General features: G+C 43.6%; 1 protein-coding gene across 3 annotated transcripts; it reads right to left on the reverse strand.

The window, feature by feature from the left end:
- Nucleotides 1-3,948: 3,948 nt before the first annotated feature.
- CHURC1 (churchill domain containing 1) lies at nt 3,949-11,349 on the reverse strand. 3 transcript variants are annotated; one of them, XM_053287280.1, is made up of 5 exons: nt 11,195-11,349; nt 8,869-9,004; nt 6,779-6,849; nt 5,659-5,732; nt 3,949-4,121 (listed from the first exon to the last, which is right to left on the reverse strand). In XM_053287280.1, the coding sequence occupies exons 1-5, from the start codon at nt 11,270-11,272 to the stop codon at nt 4,046-4,048; spliced, it is 435 nt and encodes a 144-aa protein (XP_053143255.1). In that variant the 5' UTR covers nt 11,273-11,349; the 3' UTR covers nt 3,949-4,045. The 3 variants fall into 3 exon arrangements, with proteins under 3 accessions (XP_053143255.1, XP_053143256.1, XP_053143257.1); XM_053287281.1 differs by lacking the exon at nt 5,659-5,732; XM_053287282.1 differs by lacking the exons at nt 5,659-5,732; nt 6,779-6,849.
- Nucleotides 11,350-18,863: the final 7,514 nt, after the last annotated feature.

Here is an 18,863-nt window from a genome sequence, read left to right on the forward strand (position 1 = left end):
TTTTCTGTACTAGCCTGAGACCAGCAGGACCTTCATTAAAAAGCCAGAGCAGCTGAGCCACATGATCATTTTTACAGTTACATCTTACTCCACTGCAGTTACCCTGTGCTTTCAGTCAGCAGTCCTTCTCCCAATCACTGCACACACTCCCACCTTACTCAACAAACCCATATTTCAGAGTCAGAAGAGCCTATGACAGCCCCAGAAGTAGGTCTTGCACTGTCTTTTCAGCAGAGACATGGTACAGAAGTTTAAGTTAGACTCCAAAAAGCAAAAAGAACAACCACATAATGTACGGATGCCTCAGAACATCTGAAAAACTATCTCAGTTTTTCTATATGAATTTTTTATTGCAGGTAGACATCTATATTAGTATGCTGTAAGTGAGCAAGGCCAGCTTTTGCAAACTGGGTCAGCTCTTCAATGCAACGTGACTCCCATTAAAAGCATGGCTCACTCTTAATGGGGTTATGTTGCTAGAGGATTGAAGATTCCAACTTCTTCCTGATCCTGCCACTGTCTAACGGTATCACCTTGGGATAGTCAGAGTGGTCTGAATGCTGTAAAAGAAGAATAAAGACATAAAGCACCCTGGGACCCAAGAGCAAGGTATGGAAGAGCTGTACTAAACATAATAAGCCTCAGGTCTTTGAAGGCTTCTTTCTTTCAATGAACTCTTGAATAAATTTCTTACTTCCCATGAACTTACTTCCTATGAGCATGACAGCTTCTGGAGTCTTCAGAGCATCAAGGCCCATTTAGCACATCTACTCCACTATATTTAGTAACAAGCCCTTCAGCAGGGATGGCAAGAAAAAGGAGAGGCCCTCCTCTACCATATTTTTGATTTGATGCCATACTGAACTGTTTTCCCTGAAGTGATCGAATGGAAGAAGAAACACATATGTCTAATGGACTGAGGCAGGAGATCAGATACTAATAGGGCCCTTTTTAGCGTTTTTAAAAAACTAACCCATCAATCTCATTACAGTCTCCATTTTGTCAGGCCTTCCAGGAATTAAAATCAATACGCACGTTTAAGCTGACAGGCCCAAGATATTAACACTAAGCAGCAAGGGTTTCCTTTGGCCAGGGAAAGCAGTGTTCAGTTCTTCCAAAGGAGTTGCTGGCTATATAGCAACAACTGATATATTTAAGTCCTATTGATCTCAATGGCAGAGAAGCATACACTGAACTCTCTCCTAATAAAATAAGAGACAGATTACAAAGCAATGCTATGCATGATTACTTGGAAGTAAAGCACTGCTCAACAAGGTTTATTGTTTAGGATGGTAGCCTTAAAATGGCTTCAACATGGCTGTGTAACACCAACATGATGGCTAAGGTAAACTTCAGTCATACTACAAACTACCGGCATAAACTTCAAATTCTCCAGCAAGTCCAAGTCATTTAGGGGTTTAGATAACCACCATGGGTTTAGATAAAGGCTGGGTTCAAAAAATGCCAAACCAGTGATTCAGCCAAGCTGCCGCAGCCTTGAACACACATGTGAACTCTACTTCCAGTATAGGGAATGATATGCTGAGATTGGGTGCAATATATGAACCTATCAATCCCAGTGTATTCTACCTCACTTGTGGGATGGAACAAGACATCTGTAACTGGGATTTGAAGTGAGTGGCAGATGTCCAGTACCATGCCACAAGTAAGGTAGAATATGGTGAGACTGGTGGGTTCATAGGTCACTCCCTATCTCAGCATATAATTCCCAAGACCAGAATAGGCCTTGCATGTGTGCCTGGGGTTGCAGTAGCTTGGCCAAACCATTGTTCTGCATTATGTGTGAACCTGGCCAAAATATTAACTAAGAATCATTGTGCTGGTTCAAAGATTCATACTGTCAAGCATTCTGTTTCCATAAGCAGCCATCTAGAAGCTTCTAGAACAGGGGAAGGCAATCTTGGCTCTCCAGTTTGTTGAACTACAACTCCCATCATCCTCAACCACAATTTGAGCCAAGGTTGCCTACCCCTGCTCTAGAATGCCACAAGCAGGAAATAAGGTGATGGCCTCCTCTTGTCTACCAGCATTTGGTAATCAGAGGCAGACTGTCTCTGAACATGAAAGCTCCACTAAACGCCAAGGTATTAGCCGCTGATAGGACTATTCTTTTTTCTTATAGCCAAACTAGCAAGACAACATAAAGATTGATCTGTGCTCATGATTAAACAGCTCTGCAACTGTTTCACCTCATATCACAGCAAATGGTGGTTGTTCCAATAGTGGGGTTGATGAGAATATAACTTGAGTGCCTAACAGAAAATGTGGCCCCGGGTATACAAATCAATGATGCTTTTGCATTGTCATGATTGCAGAGCAAGCAACAATCAATTTAATACATATTTTACCACAGTAGTTTGTATGTGGAAAGTGGTTTTTAGAATGCTACCCAAGCAAGAACAGAAACCAGTATGGAATTAGCTGATACAATTCCCTCCAAAGGTGTGATGAAATTGCTGTCATTCCATAGAATGAGACATGGTTAAACTCCAAGATCTGAGAACAAGTTAGAGCCAGTTACCCCTCCCATTTTCAGAAGCACGATCTGAAGTTTGTGCTATGGTGCTTTAAGGACACGTTTAGAATGGTTCAGTTGATGCGTGGTTAGGACTCTGCATTCCATTCCTGAAGGGTGCAATTTCACATTTCACTTGGTCTCCTATCAGATGTCCCCTCTTTCTAATTTCACCCACCCTAAATGACACCCTAACCAATGCCAAACAGCACTGGTCACATATCTAACCATGATGGCTATAGGCGACCTCCATGGAGAGGCCTCCAAATACCGATTGCAGAGGAGCAGTAGCAGAAGAGGGAGCATGCTTTCATCTCCTGCTTGTGTGGCTTCCCAAGGCATCTGGTGGGCCACTTGTGTGAAACAGAGTGCTGGATAGGCATGGGCCCGGACTGGTCCGGAGGCCATTGTAAAGGCCTCCAGACTGGACCTGACCTGGGCGGTCCAGTTCAGGTGTGTGTGGGGGGTGCCTTTAAGAGCGGGGGGAGGGTTTACTTACCCCTCCCACCGCTTTCCTGCTCTGGCGCCGTAATTTCAGTAGTAATTGGGGTGGCAGGATACCTCCCTGCCGCCCCTTCCCCGCTGTCGCTATGAAAAACTCTCAGGAGTCCTTTGCGCGCGCACGTCACAGAGACGTGAAGCGCACGCATGATGTGCGTGCGCGCAAAGGACTCCTTGGAGTTTTTCATAGCAACAGCGGGGAAGGGGTGGCAGGGAGGTATCCTGCCACCCCAATTACTACTGAAATTACGGCGCCAGAGCGGGAAAGCGGTGGGAGGGATAAGTAAACCCTCCCCCCGCTCTTAAAGCCACCCCCCACCCCAGTGCCAGACCGCAGTTTGGTGGTTCCGTGCACACCCCTAGTGCTGGACTAGATAGGCCTTAGGTATGATCCTGCAACACTGTTCTTATATCATACACCAGTACTCTGACTGAGCTATAGAAGGCTACTGAGAAAAAAGTCCTGGCTTAGAATTTAAATTATGCAGTCAAACCTCCATCATACTTGCTTCAATTTATCAAATATACATGTTGATCAAGACCCTGCCTGGAGCTTAAGAGGAAAAGATCTGGGCAGTTAATGCTCACCAATTTTCTTTCTTGCTAAGGATGAATTTCATTAGCTTTAGGCTGCTGTATCATTTGTGCAAAGGCAACTTCAAAGCAACATAGCTGTTCTCCTTTGTTTCTTCCAACAAAGCTGTCCAAGGATATGTCCTAATAACTTGGCCTTTGAGCTACCATAGAGGTAATTAGTTCTTCTGACTTGCTTGTATGCCACTGGCACGTTCAGGGAGATATATATGACTCTCTTGGATGGATGAATGGATGGATGGACAGGTACACAATTTTTAATCTAAAGATCTTGGAAGTGGATAGCATCACATGGCTCTCAACACAGACTAGACATATTTTTTTTTTTAAAAAATGTCTATTTAATGACTTGCTGTAACTGGATACAAATCAACACAATAGCACTTTTTTAAAGACTTCAGAATAATGGAGTCATCAGATGAGGGTCATCAGGCAAGACACTGATGGAATCTTCTGCTCTGCCACAGAGCATGCAGAGCATGGTGTATTCCTGGAAGAAGAGAAAAAAATAATATTTACTTTGGAGGGATGAGATAAGACACTTGCTTTATTTGCTGCTTAGACAAATTAACTGTATGTCATACAGGTCCAATTCTCAACCAGGGCATCAACAGGATCACCGGCAAAGCCAACACTGAATCTCTCCAAGCTTCTTGGAATCTTACTGGATCCAATAACCTCTTTGGGTGGACCATTCTAACAGGCTCCTCACCCCTGCGGAGGTGGGAAGTGGTTGTAAGTCCAACCTTAACCAGATGGTGGTCCATCCATGGCAGTGGGGAAACTACAGGAGTCCCCACCCAGGGAACACCACCCTGATCAGAGTAAAATACCAAATCAAGCGTGTGACCTGCAATATGCATCGGTCCAGAGACAACTTGGAATAGGCCCATAGTTGTCATGGCAGCTATGAACTCCTGAGCTACACCAGACAGATTGGTCCAGAAATGAACACTGAAGTCCCCCAGCACCAAGAGTCTGGGAGACTCCATCTCAAGTTCCGTGACCAAGTCCGTGAGCTCAGTAAGGGATTCCGCTGGGCAGTGGGGCGATCGGTACACCAACAGAAGTCCCAATCTATCCCAAACTCAAGTACACACATTCAATATGGTCCAATACCCTAACAGGGACCCTGGTAAGGGAGATTTTATCCTTATAGACCACAGACACTCCACCTCCCCGCCCACGTCCCTCACCTGCTCCTCTACAGAATATCCTGGAGGGAGAAGCTGGAACCAAAGTGGACCAACCAAATTTCGGTAATACATACCAGGTCGGCCCCTTCATCCATGATCAAATCATGGATGAGTTCAGGTTTATTTTGGACCAACCTGGCACTACAGAGGAACAGTGTAAGGCTAAGTGGGTTGTTATGCTATGGTTTATCACCAGTTTATCACCAAGGCAAACACACTGACAGAACATGTGCATGATCCTCATTCTTTCGAACACATCAAATTTATTATGGGAACTACCCTGTTTTACAGTCACCAAAACCAGACTTTTAATTGATTGACACTGGTTTCTCTACCATCAACAAACCAGATTTGGGCAGCAAAATGATTACTGGCAAGTGAAGACACTTAGTAGACATGATCTTTTGCTGCACTTATCACCTTTTCTACAGCTCTTTTAAATACTGCTTTACAATGTCCATCTCATTTACAACACAGTGAGGCAGGTTAGACTGACAGTGTGACTTGCCCAAGGTCACCCAGGGAGCTTCATCCCTGCAGGGGAACGGCTGAACCAGGGCTGCACAGAGAAATCAACATCCTAGCCACATCCTAGCCATATTATTAAAAGGCAATAAGACCATATTAGTCAGCTCTACAGTGATGTCCAGAGCAGATCAACCCCTATAGATCAACACCACAATTTATAACATAGTTTAGTCAAAATATTTGTGACTATGGCTTTCAGAAATTTAGTTTAGCTCTAATATCCACTGAGCTGTTTTAGCAAACATCTTCCACACATTAAAGGCACAGAGGGACATGTAATGTTTTTAATTATTAGCCACTCACATTTTAAAGTGTATTGTGTGTCCAAACTGAGGTCTCTTTTCCTGTTTAGAAGTGTGAAAGCACTCTATCTCCCCCTGTTGTTAACAAAAAAGCAACTGAAACTATGAACCATTTTCTACACTGGTATCAGAATTTGGCTAACAAGATTGTTCATCTTCTAAAAGCATACTTACTTAGAAGTTATATGGAAATCAATGCAACTCAATTCCAATCAATGCAACTCAATTCTAAGTAAATGCACTATGAAGCAAAAGGTAATAATTTTTGTTGGCTTATCTATTACTAATCTGAGAGCTGATACTGCCACTGTTCCAATTCTGAAGCGCCTAAAGCTTTGTATAGTATTCAGTTCAGATAGTGCATAGGAGTCAGACATGTAGATGTCAACTTTGCATTGCTTCATTGTTACTGATTAATACTTTCTCACACCTTAAAATGCAAACTATTTTCCAATCCTTTATGCTTACAAAACCTATTAAAAGATAAAAGCACCAAGGCTGGGAATCTGTAACTTGCCCAAGGTCATCCAGAGAGTCTGTAATTAAGAAGAAATCTTGTGTACCTCCAATGTTCTAGCTCTCATGGAATGATTTAATGAAAACTTAAATCATCTTGTTTGATATGGATTTCATGATGTTCAGAGTTAATTAATCTGTCTAATTAGGAAAAGAGGCACCTTTTAAAGGGGTGGCTCTGTTGTATAAGGGTGAGAGCAACGGTCCCTATTCAGTCCAGCATACTGTTCCTCCAAGGGAGGCTGTTGCTGGTGTTTCCCTTGTGCTTCTTTTTAGATTGTGAGCCCTTTCCTTTTCATTCCTTTTGCTATGTAAAACTTTTTATTGAAGGGCTATATATGCATATTCTTTTTAAAAATAAACAAATGAAATACTATTTTAAAACATACATATGCCCTTTATACTCTTAACAGTGACCTGCACGTAGAATAGCAGACAGAACACGTTCTAAAAAGATCAGACCAAACACACCTGGTCTTTTGATTCTTTCAGATGTAACTTTTCCTGTTATAACAAGTGGGTTTCAAATTATTTTTGTGCCTGAATGACATTAAATTTTTTAAAACAAATTACAGGAGACCACTGAATATCATAACTGTATGTACCTGGTAATCATCCACTACGCTGAAAGTATACTCATGCCTGGCGATCACATGGTGACAGTTCTTACATACATCTGAAATGAAAACCAAGAGCTTTAAAAAGACAATCAGTTTGGAAAATGACATCACTTAAGGGCCCAATCATGCTAATGCTCTGAAACAGAGCTGCGCAAATCAAATATCTTGTTTCAAAAGATATCCACTGATTAGGAGTGGCATAGCTCAAAGGAAGAAACTCGGTAGAATTATGTGGTATGGGGTGCTCAGTCATCACCCATGCCGATCTCCTAGTCTTGCCTGCCCACTAGGGATGTGCACAAACCAGTTCGGAGGCCCTTTTATGGGCCTCCAGATAGGTTCAAACAGCCAGCAGTTAGGCTGGTTCGAAGGCAGTGGGGGACACCTTTAAGGGCAGCGGAGGGTGCACTTACCCCCACCCCCATGCATTTTCCCCATCAGCACTCTCTGAAAAACCGGTCTGGCAGGGCAGCAGCATACTTCCCTGCTGGCCCATTCCCTCCTTGGTCTGGAAGTACCCCACATACATGTGCACGTTGCGCTCACGCATGTCAGGCACGGTCACTTCTGGACCGAGGAGGGAACGGGGCGGCAAGAAGGTACACTGCCGCCCGGCTAGACTGGTTTTTAAGAGTGCGCCGGTGGGGTGGGGTATGTGTACCCTCCCCCGCTCTTAAAGGTGCCCCCCCGCCCGTCTTCGAACAGGCCCCTACCAGTTCCGTGCACATCCTTACTGCCCACCTGCATTTTCCTATCAGTGGTTTCTCTACTGCTCACTCTGCCTTTTCTTTTTAAAAAATAATGTTTTATTATAGGTGACAAAAGAAAAAGAAGATTTGATAGCCAAATATCTAAATTGCAGCACTGAAAGAAAAACAAATTATTCCCAAACATAACAAACACAACATAAAAAACAAATTTCTCACAGAATCTAGGTGTTCTAAAATATCTCCTCAAAAGATAAATGAATTTAATTAATAAAGCAAATTTCCCCCAATTTAACCAATTTATTTTAAACCATTCCAATGGGGACAGCATCAAAGAGTTATTTCCAACTCATGGCAAGGAACGTCTTAAGAGATGTTAATAACAGCTCTAAGTCAGTTGTCTCCAGATCTTCTTTCAGATATAACCAGCTTGGGGACAGCAGACAGCAAACCACCTGTGATTTCACAAATAGTTCTAAGTGTTTTCCCCCTTTTGTGAAGTTACACAGTTATATCTTTCACAGACACTACCACAACTTTATTAAGAACTGTTTTGGAAAACTACAATTTTGCTTTAACATATCTCATTGGAACATTTAGCTCTCAGATCAATTAAGTCTAAAAGGGACTTTTTTCTAAATAGTGGAACAGTCAGTTATCACAACAGAAATATTACTTCATCACTGGCATAGCCAAGAGGACTTCAGTAGTGCATATTAGTTTTAAACAGTTTCACTGGATATAATATCAAGAAGCTTTCACACATTTAAAAAAAAAAAGCCGAGTGCAGTGAAGACAGGAACTATTTTTGGAAGCTAGAGGAAATAAAATAAGGAAAAGGATGGTTGCCTTTAGGAAGTTGTAGAGACAGATGGAAAGCAAAAGGAGCATATGTTTTCTCTCTTTCAGCAACCACAATTATGAGAGGAACTGGTCATGTAGTTACACACACTTACTGAGTATCATTACTTCTATACACTGGAGAGTCTCCTAAAGTGCATTATGTGGGTAACTTTTGGTAGCGGATTAGTACCATCTATTTTTAAGTGTCAATAAGAAGAAATAAGAGCATCTCCTTCTCTATTTGTTTTTAGGAGGACCCTGAAGACATACCTATTTTCCCAGACCTTCAACTGAGACCAAATTTTTAAATTTTAATGTGTTTTTTTCTATTATGATTTTTATGAATTTTAAATGTTTTATATTTTATATTATGTTTTAATTCTGTACACCACCTAGAGATTTCAATATTAGGTGGTATATAAATAAATAAATAAATAAATAAATAAATTTTAAAAAGCTTAAAAATGCACTCAACACCAAAAGCACTTCTGGACATAATTTCCAACAATAATTTAGCCTCCTTACGATCATAAGTGATAATTTCCTCTCCGTCTTCTTCTTCTATTGCTCTGTTTGTTATCATCACAAAATCCCTCTGTTTGCATTCAATACAAGCCACATAGTTCAGCAAATAAGATCCATTCTCTAAGCAGGTGTTACCCTAGAACATTCAAAGAAAGAGGAAAACATATTTTGGTATCACTACTGCTCTTTACTTTTACTGCTCTTTTCATAGAACAGATTCATTCAGGAACTGGTATAACAGTGTAACCCAGAATACCTTAGCTCAAATTTCAGACCAGCCATGAACACTTAGGCAAGCCAATGCATTTTAGTTGCAGTACTTGTCCACCCTACTCCACATCATATGGGAATAATAATATTGGCTTACTTTGTAGATCTGTTGTAAGGATTACTGAGATAATATATATGCATAGATAGATATTATGTCCATATATTACAACAATTTAAACCCATCGGTCACCTAGAAAACCCAATCCTAAGTATTTTCTGACTTCAGTGATGTTCTGGAAACATTCCAATACCCTAACAATCTGGATCTGATTTTGCAGGTTTGGATTATGTGTACTTTGGGTTTTAATATACAACCCTCCTCTGTTCACCTGAACCATCCTATCTAATAAAAGGCTTGGTGTCCGTCCGTGGACGGACACCAAGCGTGTGTCCGTGCCTCCCTGGCCTCTTCTGGGCATGCGCGAAGCGCATGGCCAGAAGGAGCCAGGGAGGCAGGACCGCCAGCACCCAGCGGCCATCTTGGGCGGCCAGAAGCGGCCGCCCCGAAGAAGCCGGGTAAGCGGCGGCGGGGGACACTGGCCGAGGCGGCGGCGCAGCTGAGGAGGCGGCAGAGCCATGGCCGAGGCCTGGCCGTGCCGCCGCTTACCCGGCTTCTTCGGGGCGGCCGCTTCTGGCCGCCCAGGATGGCCGCCGGACGAGGCGGCAAACAAAACAATGCGGCGGTGGGCCCGGGCAGCGGTGGGCCAGGCCGGAGCCGCTGTGGGTGGCGGGCCCAGCCGGAGCCGCGGGCGGCGGTAGGTGGCGGGCCCAGCCGGAGCCGCGGGCGGCGGTGAGTGGCGGGCCCGGCCGGAGCCCCGGGGGGTGGCGGGAGAGGGAATGGCGGCGAACGTCTGGAGCGCAGAGCTCCACTAGCGCCCGTTAACCAACAGGCTACAAAACCACTAGTTTACAAATAAATAGAGAGAGAGGGTGTGTATGTGTAAGTGTGAGAGAGAGCTATGGATAGTCACTAGGGTCTTTTACACACAACAGGTTTTACCATGGGTTTATGGGGAGGCTTTACTAATGAACTTGAATTTTGTCCCAAAAAATCGACACAAATAGTGAATTTTTTTAACCCCAGGTTTAAATCAGGTTACACTCTAATGCACAGTGAAAAACCTGAATTGTGTGTGAACTGCTCCCCGATAACTCTCAGACTTTGGGGTAAATCTAGCTGATATGTGAATGCACCCCCTCCATTCCAGAGGAGATGCAAGTTAAAGGGCTTCAAAAGCTCTGTGTGAAAAGCTTGGGGTATGGGAGGATTACAACTTTGAACGTGCTTGATCTGTCTAGTGTTACATCCATTCATGTTACTAATTAATTTTATGATCACCTCTATGAAACAACACATTTTCAGACTACTGACAGTTCACCCCCACACCACGAGGTTTCTTCGATATCACAGAATTGTCAAAACATTTTACTTGCTGAAAAGGTGAATCTGCTGTGAGGAAAGCAGATTGATGATCCTAGGGAATTAAAGATTTGTGCTCTAATGGCAGGAAAAGGGGACATAACCCTCATCCAACATACTTCAGCTCACCATTACACCCGAACAGAATCCACATCAGTCCTCCCTCCCTTTCATTCCCAACTATTCTGGCTTTCCACTCTAACCCAGGACGTCAGATGCCCCTTTGCAGAAAACTTCATTTACCACATTACCAAAGAGGAGGGCAGCTAGGGTCATATGGCACGCACAGTGTGTGGGGGGAAGGGGGGAGCAAGGCTTACTTAGTAAAAAGAGAAAGGGGGCCAAGCCTGCCTGCGGGTCTTCCCCTTTGAGCTGGAAGCCCTTCCCCCTATGCACGAGGATTGCCCGTTTTCCGGGGGGGGAAGGAAGCAGCACTTTGCACGTGCCCAGAGGCACTCTGACAAGCCCCGTCTCATAGTAAACCAATGGGAAAGGTCACAAGGAGGGATGTGAGCACTCAACAGGGTGAAGGGAAACAACCTGGCCAGCAAAAAGCAGAAGGGGGAGCAACGCTCGCCCACCCCTCTCGTGAACCTGCGCGAAGAGGCGGCGTTGAGGCACGAACAGCCCCCTTACCCGAGTCGGGTACTCCGTCTTCACGCAGCCCCCACACATATCGCCTTCGCAGTTATTTCCTGGGCCGGTAAGACCCATGACGTCACCGCGCGCGAGAGTTAACAACAGACGAGACTTCTTGGTCCAAGTTCCTTGCTTAGAGAGGTGGATGCAGATTTGGGGCGGGGTTTCTCGGTGTGTGTGTTTGGCTGTTGCAGCATGTGGCACGTGCCACGAATACTGGACGCCGGTGGACGTAAGAAAGTGATCCCCAAAGCCTGTCGCCCTTAAAGCTGCATCTCTTGTGTAGCAATGCCACTAACTTCAAAATCACTATGCAACAAGACTACAAACGGAGGAAGCGTGACAATGGTGAAGTAGGATTGCTGAATAAATTCAGTTCCGTTCAGTTCGGACTTAAACTGAGTTAGTGGGTTTTTAATGCCGCTATAGATGTTAGATTAGCACAGTATATCTAGAAAGGTAGTATCATCACTGGTGATTCACCAGTGCTTGCTAATAATAATAATAATAATAATAGAAAAAAATTGAAAAAGTTGAAGAAAATGAAGATGTAAAAATATTATGGGACTTCCGACTACAAACAGACAAACATCTGCCACACAATACACCAGATATAACTGTAGTCGAGAAGAAAAAAAACAAGTCAAAATAATCAACATAGCAATACCAGGGTATAGCAGAATAGAAGAAAAAGAAATAGAAAAAAATCACAAAATGCAAAGATCTACAAATTGAAATTGAAAGGCTGTGGCAGAAAAAGACCAAAATAATCCCAGTGGTAATTGGCGCCCTAGGTGCAATTCCAAAAGACCTTGAAGAGCACCTCAACACCATAGGGGTCACAGAAATCACCATCAGCCAGTTACAAAAAGCAGCTTTACTGGGAACAGCCTATATTCTGCGACGATATCTATAACAACAGCAACAACATTGACAATAAAAATCTGGCATCCCAGGGAAGGACTCGATGTCTGGATAAAACAAACCAGTCAATAACACCTGTCTGACTGTGTAAAATAATATATAATAATAATAATTTTTTCAATTTCTATACCGCCCTTCCAAAAATGGTTCAGGGCAGTTTACACATAGAAATAATAATAAATAAGAGCCCCAAAGGGCTCACAATATACAAGAAACATAAGATAGACGCCAGCAACAGTCACTGGAGGTACTGTGCTGGGGGTGAATAGGGCCAATATTGTCAATAGTTCATTCTATTCTAACTTTGAATTCATATGGGCTCTACGCAGAAATGTCACAGACTTATTGCTGCCCTTTTCATGCATGTCGTGGCATTTTAGCAGTGCTCTCCCTAATTTTTTCCATCTGTGTGCAGAATGAGTTTTGTTCTGAGCTGCAGTATCAAGGCAGTGTGTGCGCACGTGCATTCAGTATAGGGCCTTCCCGATTCAACATGAGCAGATCTAAAATAAACTGAGTGGACATCAAAAATGTGTGAGCCCGGGCACACCTTAGATGGAACACAGCCTTTTAGCCCAATTGTTTCCATTTCTCTCTGCACCCATATAGTGTATGTGAATTTCTATCCATCTAAATATATGCAATCTGCCAACTGTGCATTTGATGAAGTGGGTACTTGTTTTAAAATGTATGCCACAATAAAATTGTTAATATTTTAATAAGAGAAACCTGTTTTGCCTTTGCTGCAACCAATTAACTCAACTATTTGTTATTTATAAAGGGATTTTTATCCTGCTTTCCCACACATTAGAGTGTCCAAGGTAGCTATCATCTACAAAATAATGAATTCAATATATAAATCAGCTAAAATGAGACAGCAGATAAACCAGTCAAGCAGGGGGGAACCAATACAAACCAGAAATTGACAGTAAGTAACCAAAAGGCTTGTCCCAAAATAAAATAAAATAAAATTCAGTAGTAGCCTGTGGAAAACAAAAAGCAAGGACTCCAGGTGAATCTCTCAGAGCAGGAAGCTGCAACAGAGAAGGCCCTCATGTGTCACTGCCAGCTGTACATTAAAATGGGGTGGGATGTGCAGGAGAGCCTCCTGAGATGGGGAGGTCCTTATCCCTTTAGTTGTCCTGATCCTAAGCTGTTTAGGATTGTAAAGGTGATAACCAGCACTCTGAATAATGCCTAGAGCTGGACCAGCCGTCAGTGAAGATTGCACAGTTGTATAAACTTTAGACAAGTGCTATTGTGAGGGCCCCTTACTAGTGTAGGGACCATCGTTTCTGGTGACTGCCATATTTCTTTACTAATAATGCAGTACACGTGTTCCTGTGATTTAAGAAAAGGGACAAATGCATTGCATTATAGGTAAACAAAGGTGGAGGGTGCCAGAACTCCCGACAATTGCTGCTGCCGCAAGGGTTAATTCTCGCAAGGGTTGGAGGAAGCTTGTCTTGGTGATGGTGGTAGCAGCAGTAGAGGCCAGAGGCGACAGCGGGCCCAGCCCGGCTGGCGGTGGAGGCCAGAGGCGGTGGTGGGCCTGGCCTAGCTGCGGAGGACAGAGGCACGGCGGGCCTGCCCGGCTGTGGAGGCAAGGCCCAGGAGGAGAGGGAAAAGAAGGGGGGGCAGCGGTGGGGAGGAGAGGCAGCTGGGCCCGGAAGCAGAGACTGGGGCAGAAGGTGGTGGAGGGAGATGTAACTGCCAGCCCCAAAGAACGCACAGATGCTCTGTGTGGGGTCAGCTAGTTTTTACAGATTTCATATACCATCTCCATCTGCTTATGTTTTTAAAAATATTTTGTTGGCTCTCTGTTTAGTATCTTCATTCTGATGACTCATCTTTAGCTTTCTGTTGTGCTAATATGTCTTCCCAGCAGTCTGCATTTTTAATATGTAATCCAAAGGGCAGCACATTCTGGGTGTGAATGGCGGCTTTTAGTCTTCTCTCTGCAGCCCTTTTATCTCCAAAATCCCCTCTCCCAAAGGTCACATAACCCTCTAGAGCAACAACCATGAGGTGCAAAGGATTGCAATCTGAAGCAAAAATAGCAACCTGCCACTGCAGAAATGCTTTGCACAACCCAGAGACATGGGTTTGGGGCGGTATTAAAATATGTTAAATAAATAGATACACACATACATAAAAATCTACAGATTTAAATCCTTTCCATGTAGAAATACAATATAATTCTAGTGTCTTCTTTCTAAAAATTTAATTCCGCTAATCAACAAGATGAGCCAATGTACTCATTCAATAAGTCAGTACCTAGAACCCATAAATATGTATACATGCAATACGGTGACCATTAATGTTTCAATTTCTGTGGTATCTATTCTAAACCATTAAAAAAAAACCTGGACATGAACCATTTTCCAGTGCTTAGTTCTCTTTAAGTGATGTATCAGTTATCAAAAACATTTCATAGGTTAATGTGCTAAAAGTTGCCGTCTCTGACTGAAGATATCCCTGGAGATTCCCCCCACCTGATACGATAAGGGGGTAGCTGATTGGTGGTTGATCTCCCCCTTATCCTACCACACGCAGCCAACAAGCTGCCTCAAATGTTCGTTATCTGAGATTCATGGGTGATTCTAGAAAAGGAAGGATGACACACATACACACATACCAGGGGCGTAGCTAGCCCGCCGGCGGCCTGTGTGCGGCCACGGCGGGTGCCCCTATAGCCCCGCCCGCTGCGCCTGACATCAGACGCAGGGGATAGCCACGCCCCCGCATCTGACGTCAGACGCGGGGGGCGTGGTCTGGCTCCCAAACCGAGCCTTGAGGCTCCGTTCGGGAGAAGCAGCTTAACTGCTGAAGGGGCCATGCGGCCCCTTCAGCAGTTAAACAAAGGCTGGTGCTGTGTTCGCAGCACAGCCCAGGAGCGGCTCTTCCCTGCAGGCCCCTTCAGGAGCTAGTTAGGCTGGCGCTGCGTTTGCAGCACCAGCCAAGAGCGACTCTTCCCTGCCTTTGCAGGGAAGAGCCGCTCCTGGCTGGTGCTGCGAATGCAGTGCCAGCCTTTGTTTAGCTCCCGAAGGGGCCGCGTGGCCTCCACTCGGGAGCTAAACTACCGCCCCCGCGTCTAACGTCAGACGCAGGGGGCGTGTCAGGGCCACGAATGGCAGCTCCTGATTGGGCACGGCTCGGGTTCTTTGAACCCGTTCGCCCAATTATAGCTACGCCCCTGACACATACTCACAACTGTGAGTGTTAATGGGCTTTATTAAGGCTTATAATTACAAGTGTAGGGGATTAGGCATATAGGCAAGTAGTTATTAATTTCATTTTACTATTATTGTAGTGTAGTGTTCAATTACAGCTAAAAGCATTCCTAAAATCATTTCCCCGTTTCTCAAAATGCAGAGCTGCTAGCTAGGAAAGAGTTTTGGCCTCACCAAGAAACAGGCAGTCGTGTTACAGCACGCTGAGCAATTCAACTTCTTTGTGCAAAGAGTGCCCTATCTTGCTGTTACTTAGCAACAAGTCAAAACAATTCCCCCAACCTGGCAATTCAATCAGTGTTTCCCCTTTAATTTGGTCTAATAATTTCTATGACAGTTAGCTCATACCAATAATAAGTTCAAGGCATCTTTGACTCTTAACAGAAAAAAGCATTTCTTTCTAACCCTTCTACTAAATGCTGAATAGTTTAAAACCGTTTCTTTTCATTAGGAGCAAGTAGCTGAAGGCCTTTTGCTATCTCCTGATTGTTCCAAAACAATCCTAGAAGCTGTGTTGGCAGGAAGCAAAAAGCTAAAGTACAGTTTCCAAGGAGGGAGGGAGATCGGCAAGAGGAATGTCCATTAAGGCAGCTTGGGAATGGGGATAAGGAGGGTCCGGAAGGAGAAGTGGGTTTCCTGCCACCTGGCAAACGATGGCTGTGGCAGGGACTTCGCTGGAGCTCAGGATAGGTAAGAGAGAGGATCCAGGGACAGAGGGGGGAAGGGTGTGGGGAGAGAAGGGGTGAAGCAGGTGTGTTAGAAGTGGCTGGTTTGTGAAGGCATGGCTCTGGACAGTATTTACCGGCTTCCATGTCAGCTGGAACGACCTCCAGAGGGCAGTCCTTCCTTTGGCTGGCTTTCCCGGTGGGAGGGTGAGGACTCTAGAGATGCAGGGAGAGGGCTGCACAACGCTGTTCTCAATTGAAAGCAGTGTCTGGCATTCCCCTCCTTCTTTCTAAAGGAGAGGGGCTCCATGGTGCCCCTTCCATGAAGAAGCCCATGCATTCCCTTTCCCCATGAATGACTGTCTGCAGCTTTTTATACCTTTTTGCCAACTCTCAAAGTCAAAACAATCACCCCATCTCCTCAGAGTGTCTCCTCTTTAATAAACAAACTCCAGCCCTGCTCCCTGAGTCTTCTCTCACCCTCCAGGTGAGGAGCCAATCAGGAGCCCGGCCTGGCTCTTTGATCAAATTCAAGACAGAGACACTTTTTTATGTCCAGCCGGCCCTGGCTTGTAGCCATTTCAGATCTTTGTTGATGTTCTTCAGCCCAGAGAAATATGTTAGAAGGACAGGGAATGTTACGTAAGCAAAAGAGGTTTCAGTGTTATATGAATGTGTTATCCCCCATAGCACAACGTAGGCATTATTATCTATATGTGGTTTTTTATAATTTCCTAAATCAGCTAGATATGATTATGCTTGACATGTCAAACTAGTTCTTTAGCAAGTCACGAGCAGCTGAAGGCTTTTTGCAAGGCAGTAAAGAGGCTTCAAGGCTGAGAGAGTGAGGGAAAATTCCTCTTCTTCCTCACCTCTCAAGAATCAACATTCCTGTTCACTGGCTTGGCTTAGAGCAAAAATCAAAGTCAGGCTTCTGTTTCCTGCAAGACAATAGTCCCTTTTACAGGTCTCGTCCTTTCCTTCTGATTTCTTAGGGCGGTCTCCAGTTCCAAAAGGGGTTCTGTCAGTCTGTTCATATCATGCCTCAGGTGTTTTTCCCACTATTAAGCCATTTAACATCTTCAGAATTACTTTCAATAGTCACCTGAGATAGATAGATGCAAGTTCCTGGAGATCCCAGGCCAGTCTTAGAAAGCTGGTAAATATAACTCATGTACAGGCTATATCTTGTGATAAAAATAGTATATTGTGGTTTAATATAAGATTTCCAGTATTTTTAGCCAAAAAGTCTCCACACAATCACAGCTACATCAATGGTGATAATGTTTTAAGTGTTTCTACATGCATCTTCATTTCATAGATACATAGTAGCATTTACAGGTCAACCCTAAATATGTACAATCAGGACAAAAGCCACTAAAAGCCTGATTGTATAGGCAGATGTGAGCCTATTGAAGTCAAAGGTTTATCTAACCCTGTATAGTAAATCCATCAATACTTTATTACAGTCACAGACCAGCACAGACCCTGTATAGGATTGGACTACAAGTTCATGGGGCTTGTTCTCTGGTAAGTAAGGGCAGTCCAAGACATGTTGCTGCTGGGGGTGAAGGACAAGATGATGTCTCCAGCAAAGCATTCAGTTCATTCTCAGGTCATGCTGCTGAGGCAGCAGCAGTGGCATGTGAGCTGCTAAGCAGTGGCAGCAGGACTGTTCCTAGCTTGTGTTTGCGGGGGGGGGGGCAAAGCAGAGGCACACCCCGACAGGAAGAGGAAGGGAAAATGAACAACATACCCCAGTGGTGTGGGATGGGCAGTGGGAGTGAATGGCAAGGAGATCTGGGGGTTGGGTGTGATGGTGGGGGTTGGGTGTGATGGTGGGGTCCAGTACCTCCTGTGCCCTTACTCATGCCTGAGGCAGTAGTGTTACCTTGCCTTATAGAAGGGCTGGTAAACATGCATAGGATTGCAATCTTAAGGTTTTACACAACTTGGAAAATAATATCTCTAAAATAATACTGTTATTATTTGATCTATATATGCTAAAATATACAAATGTCAATATAAAGAAAGTGTGAAGACATAATTTTAAAAGGGTAGGACATATAAATTTAATAAATGATAAATTAAACTAACTAAATAAATAAATTAAAAGGATGTTAATCACAGGTCCAAATTAATTTATACCTATTAGTTCTTTCCTGCTTAACAAATATGACTTTCCCCCTTGATGCCTAAACAGGTATGTTGGGTGCAGCTTTCAACAGCTGAATTATTGTTTAGATTTCCAGCCTCTCAATTGCCTTTTTGACAGCCATTTTCATATGAATATTTCCGGTGTTTGAAACTTCCTGTTTTCTAAATTTTGGGCATAAAATTTTTTTAGAAAGTAAATTAAGCACTTTTAAAATTAATCTTATTAATAAAAAAAGATTTTATAAGATCCATCTTATTACTTTATTATTGTTTTCTCTGTGTAAACCACTTTGGGAACTTTTGTTGAAAAGTGGTATATAAATATTCTTTGTTAGATTGTTGTTTGTATTTTGGTCCTGTTGATTGCTATGGAAGTGCTTTAAGCATGTGCTGAATTTTCCAATTTAAATCCATGGGATTTAAAAGTGTTTATTTGGGCTGAATTGGGTCCATTTTTTCACTTTTCAGAGACTAGGTGATAATAGGATCAAACATTGTACTGGCCTTTTCAAAGCCAAAGAGAGCTTTGACACTCTAGTACGCCAGGTACTACAGCACATACCTTATGTCTCTAGACCACAGTTAATTCTTAATTTCTAGTTAATTCTTAATTTCTAGTTAATACTGTGTCATAGAGTGGCTGCAATGCAGTGCACACACTAATTTGATAATGTCCTATTTCTCTCA

Source organism: Hemicordylus capensis, chromosome 1, assembly GCF_027244095.1.
Source record: "Hemicordylus capensis ecotype Gifberg chromosome 1, rHemCap1.1.pri, whole genome shotgun sequence".
In the NCBI taxonomy this organism is placed as follows: domain Eukaryota; kingdom Metazoa; phylum Chordata; class Lepidosauria; order Squamata; family Cordylidae; genus Hemicordylus; species Hemicordylus capensis.

Excerpts from the sequence above, each read along its gene's own strand:
- CHURC1 (XM_053287280.1), bottom strand. The coding sequence starts at position 11,272 with ATGGGTCTTACCGGCCCAGGAAATAACTGCGAAGGCGATATGTGTGGG. Across the intron at positions 6,850-8,868 it reads GGAAATTATCACTTATGATC|ATGTATGTAAGAACTGTCAC; the intron begins GTAAGGAGGCTA and ends TTTTCATTTCAG. Across the intron at positions 5,733-6,778 it reads GCGTAGTGGATGATTACCAG|GGGGAGATAGAGTGCTTTCA; the intron begins GTACATACAGTT and ends TGTTAACAACAG.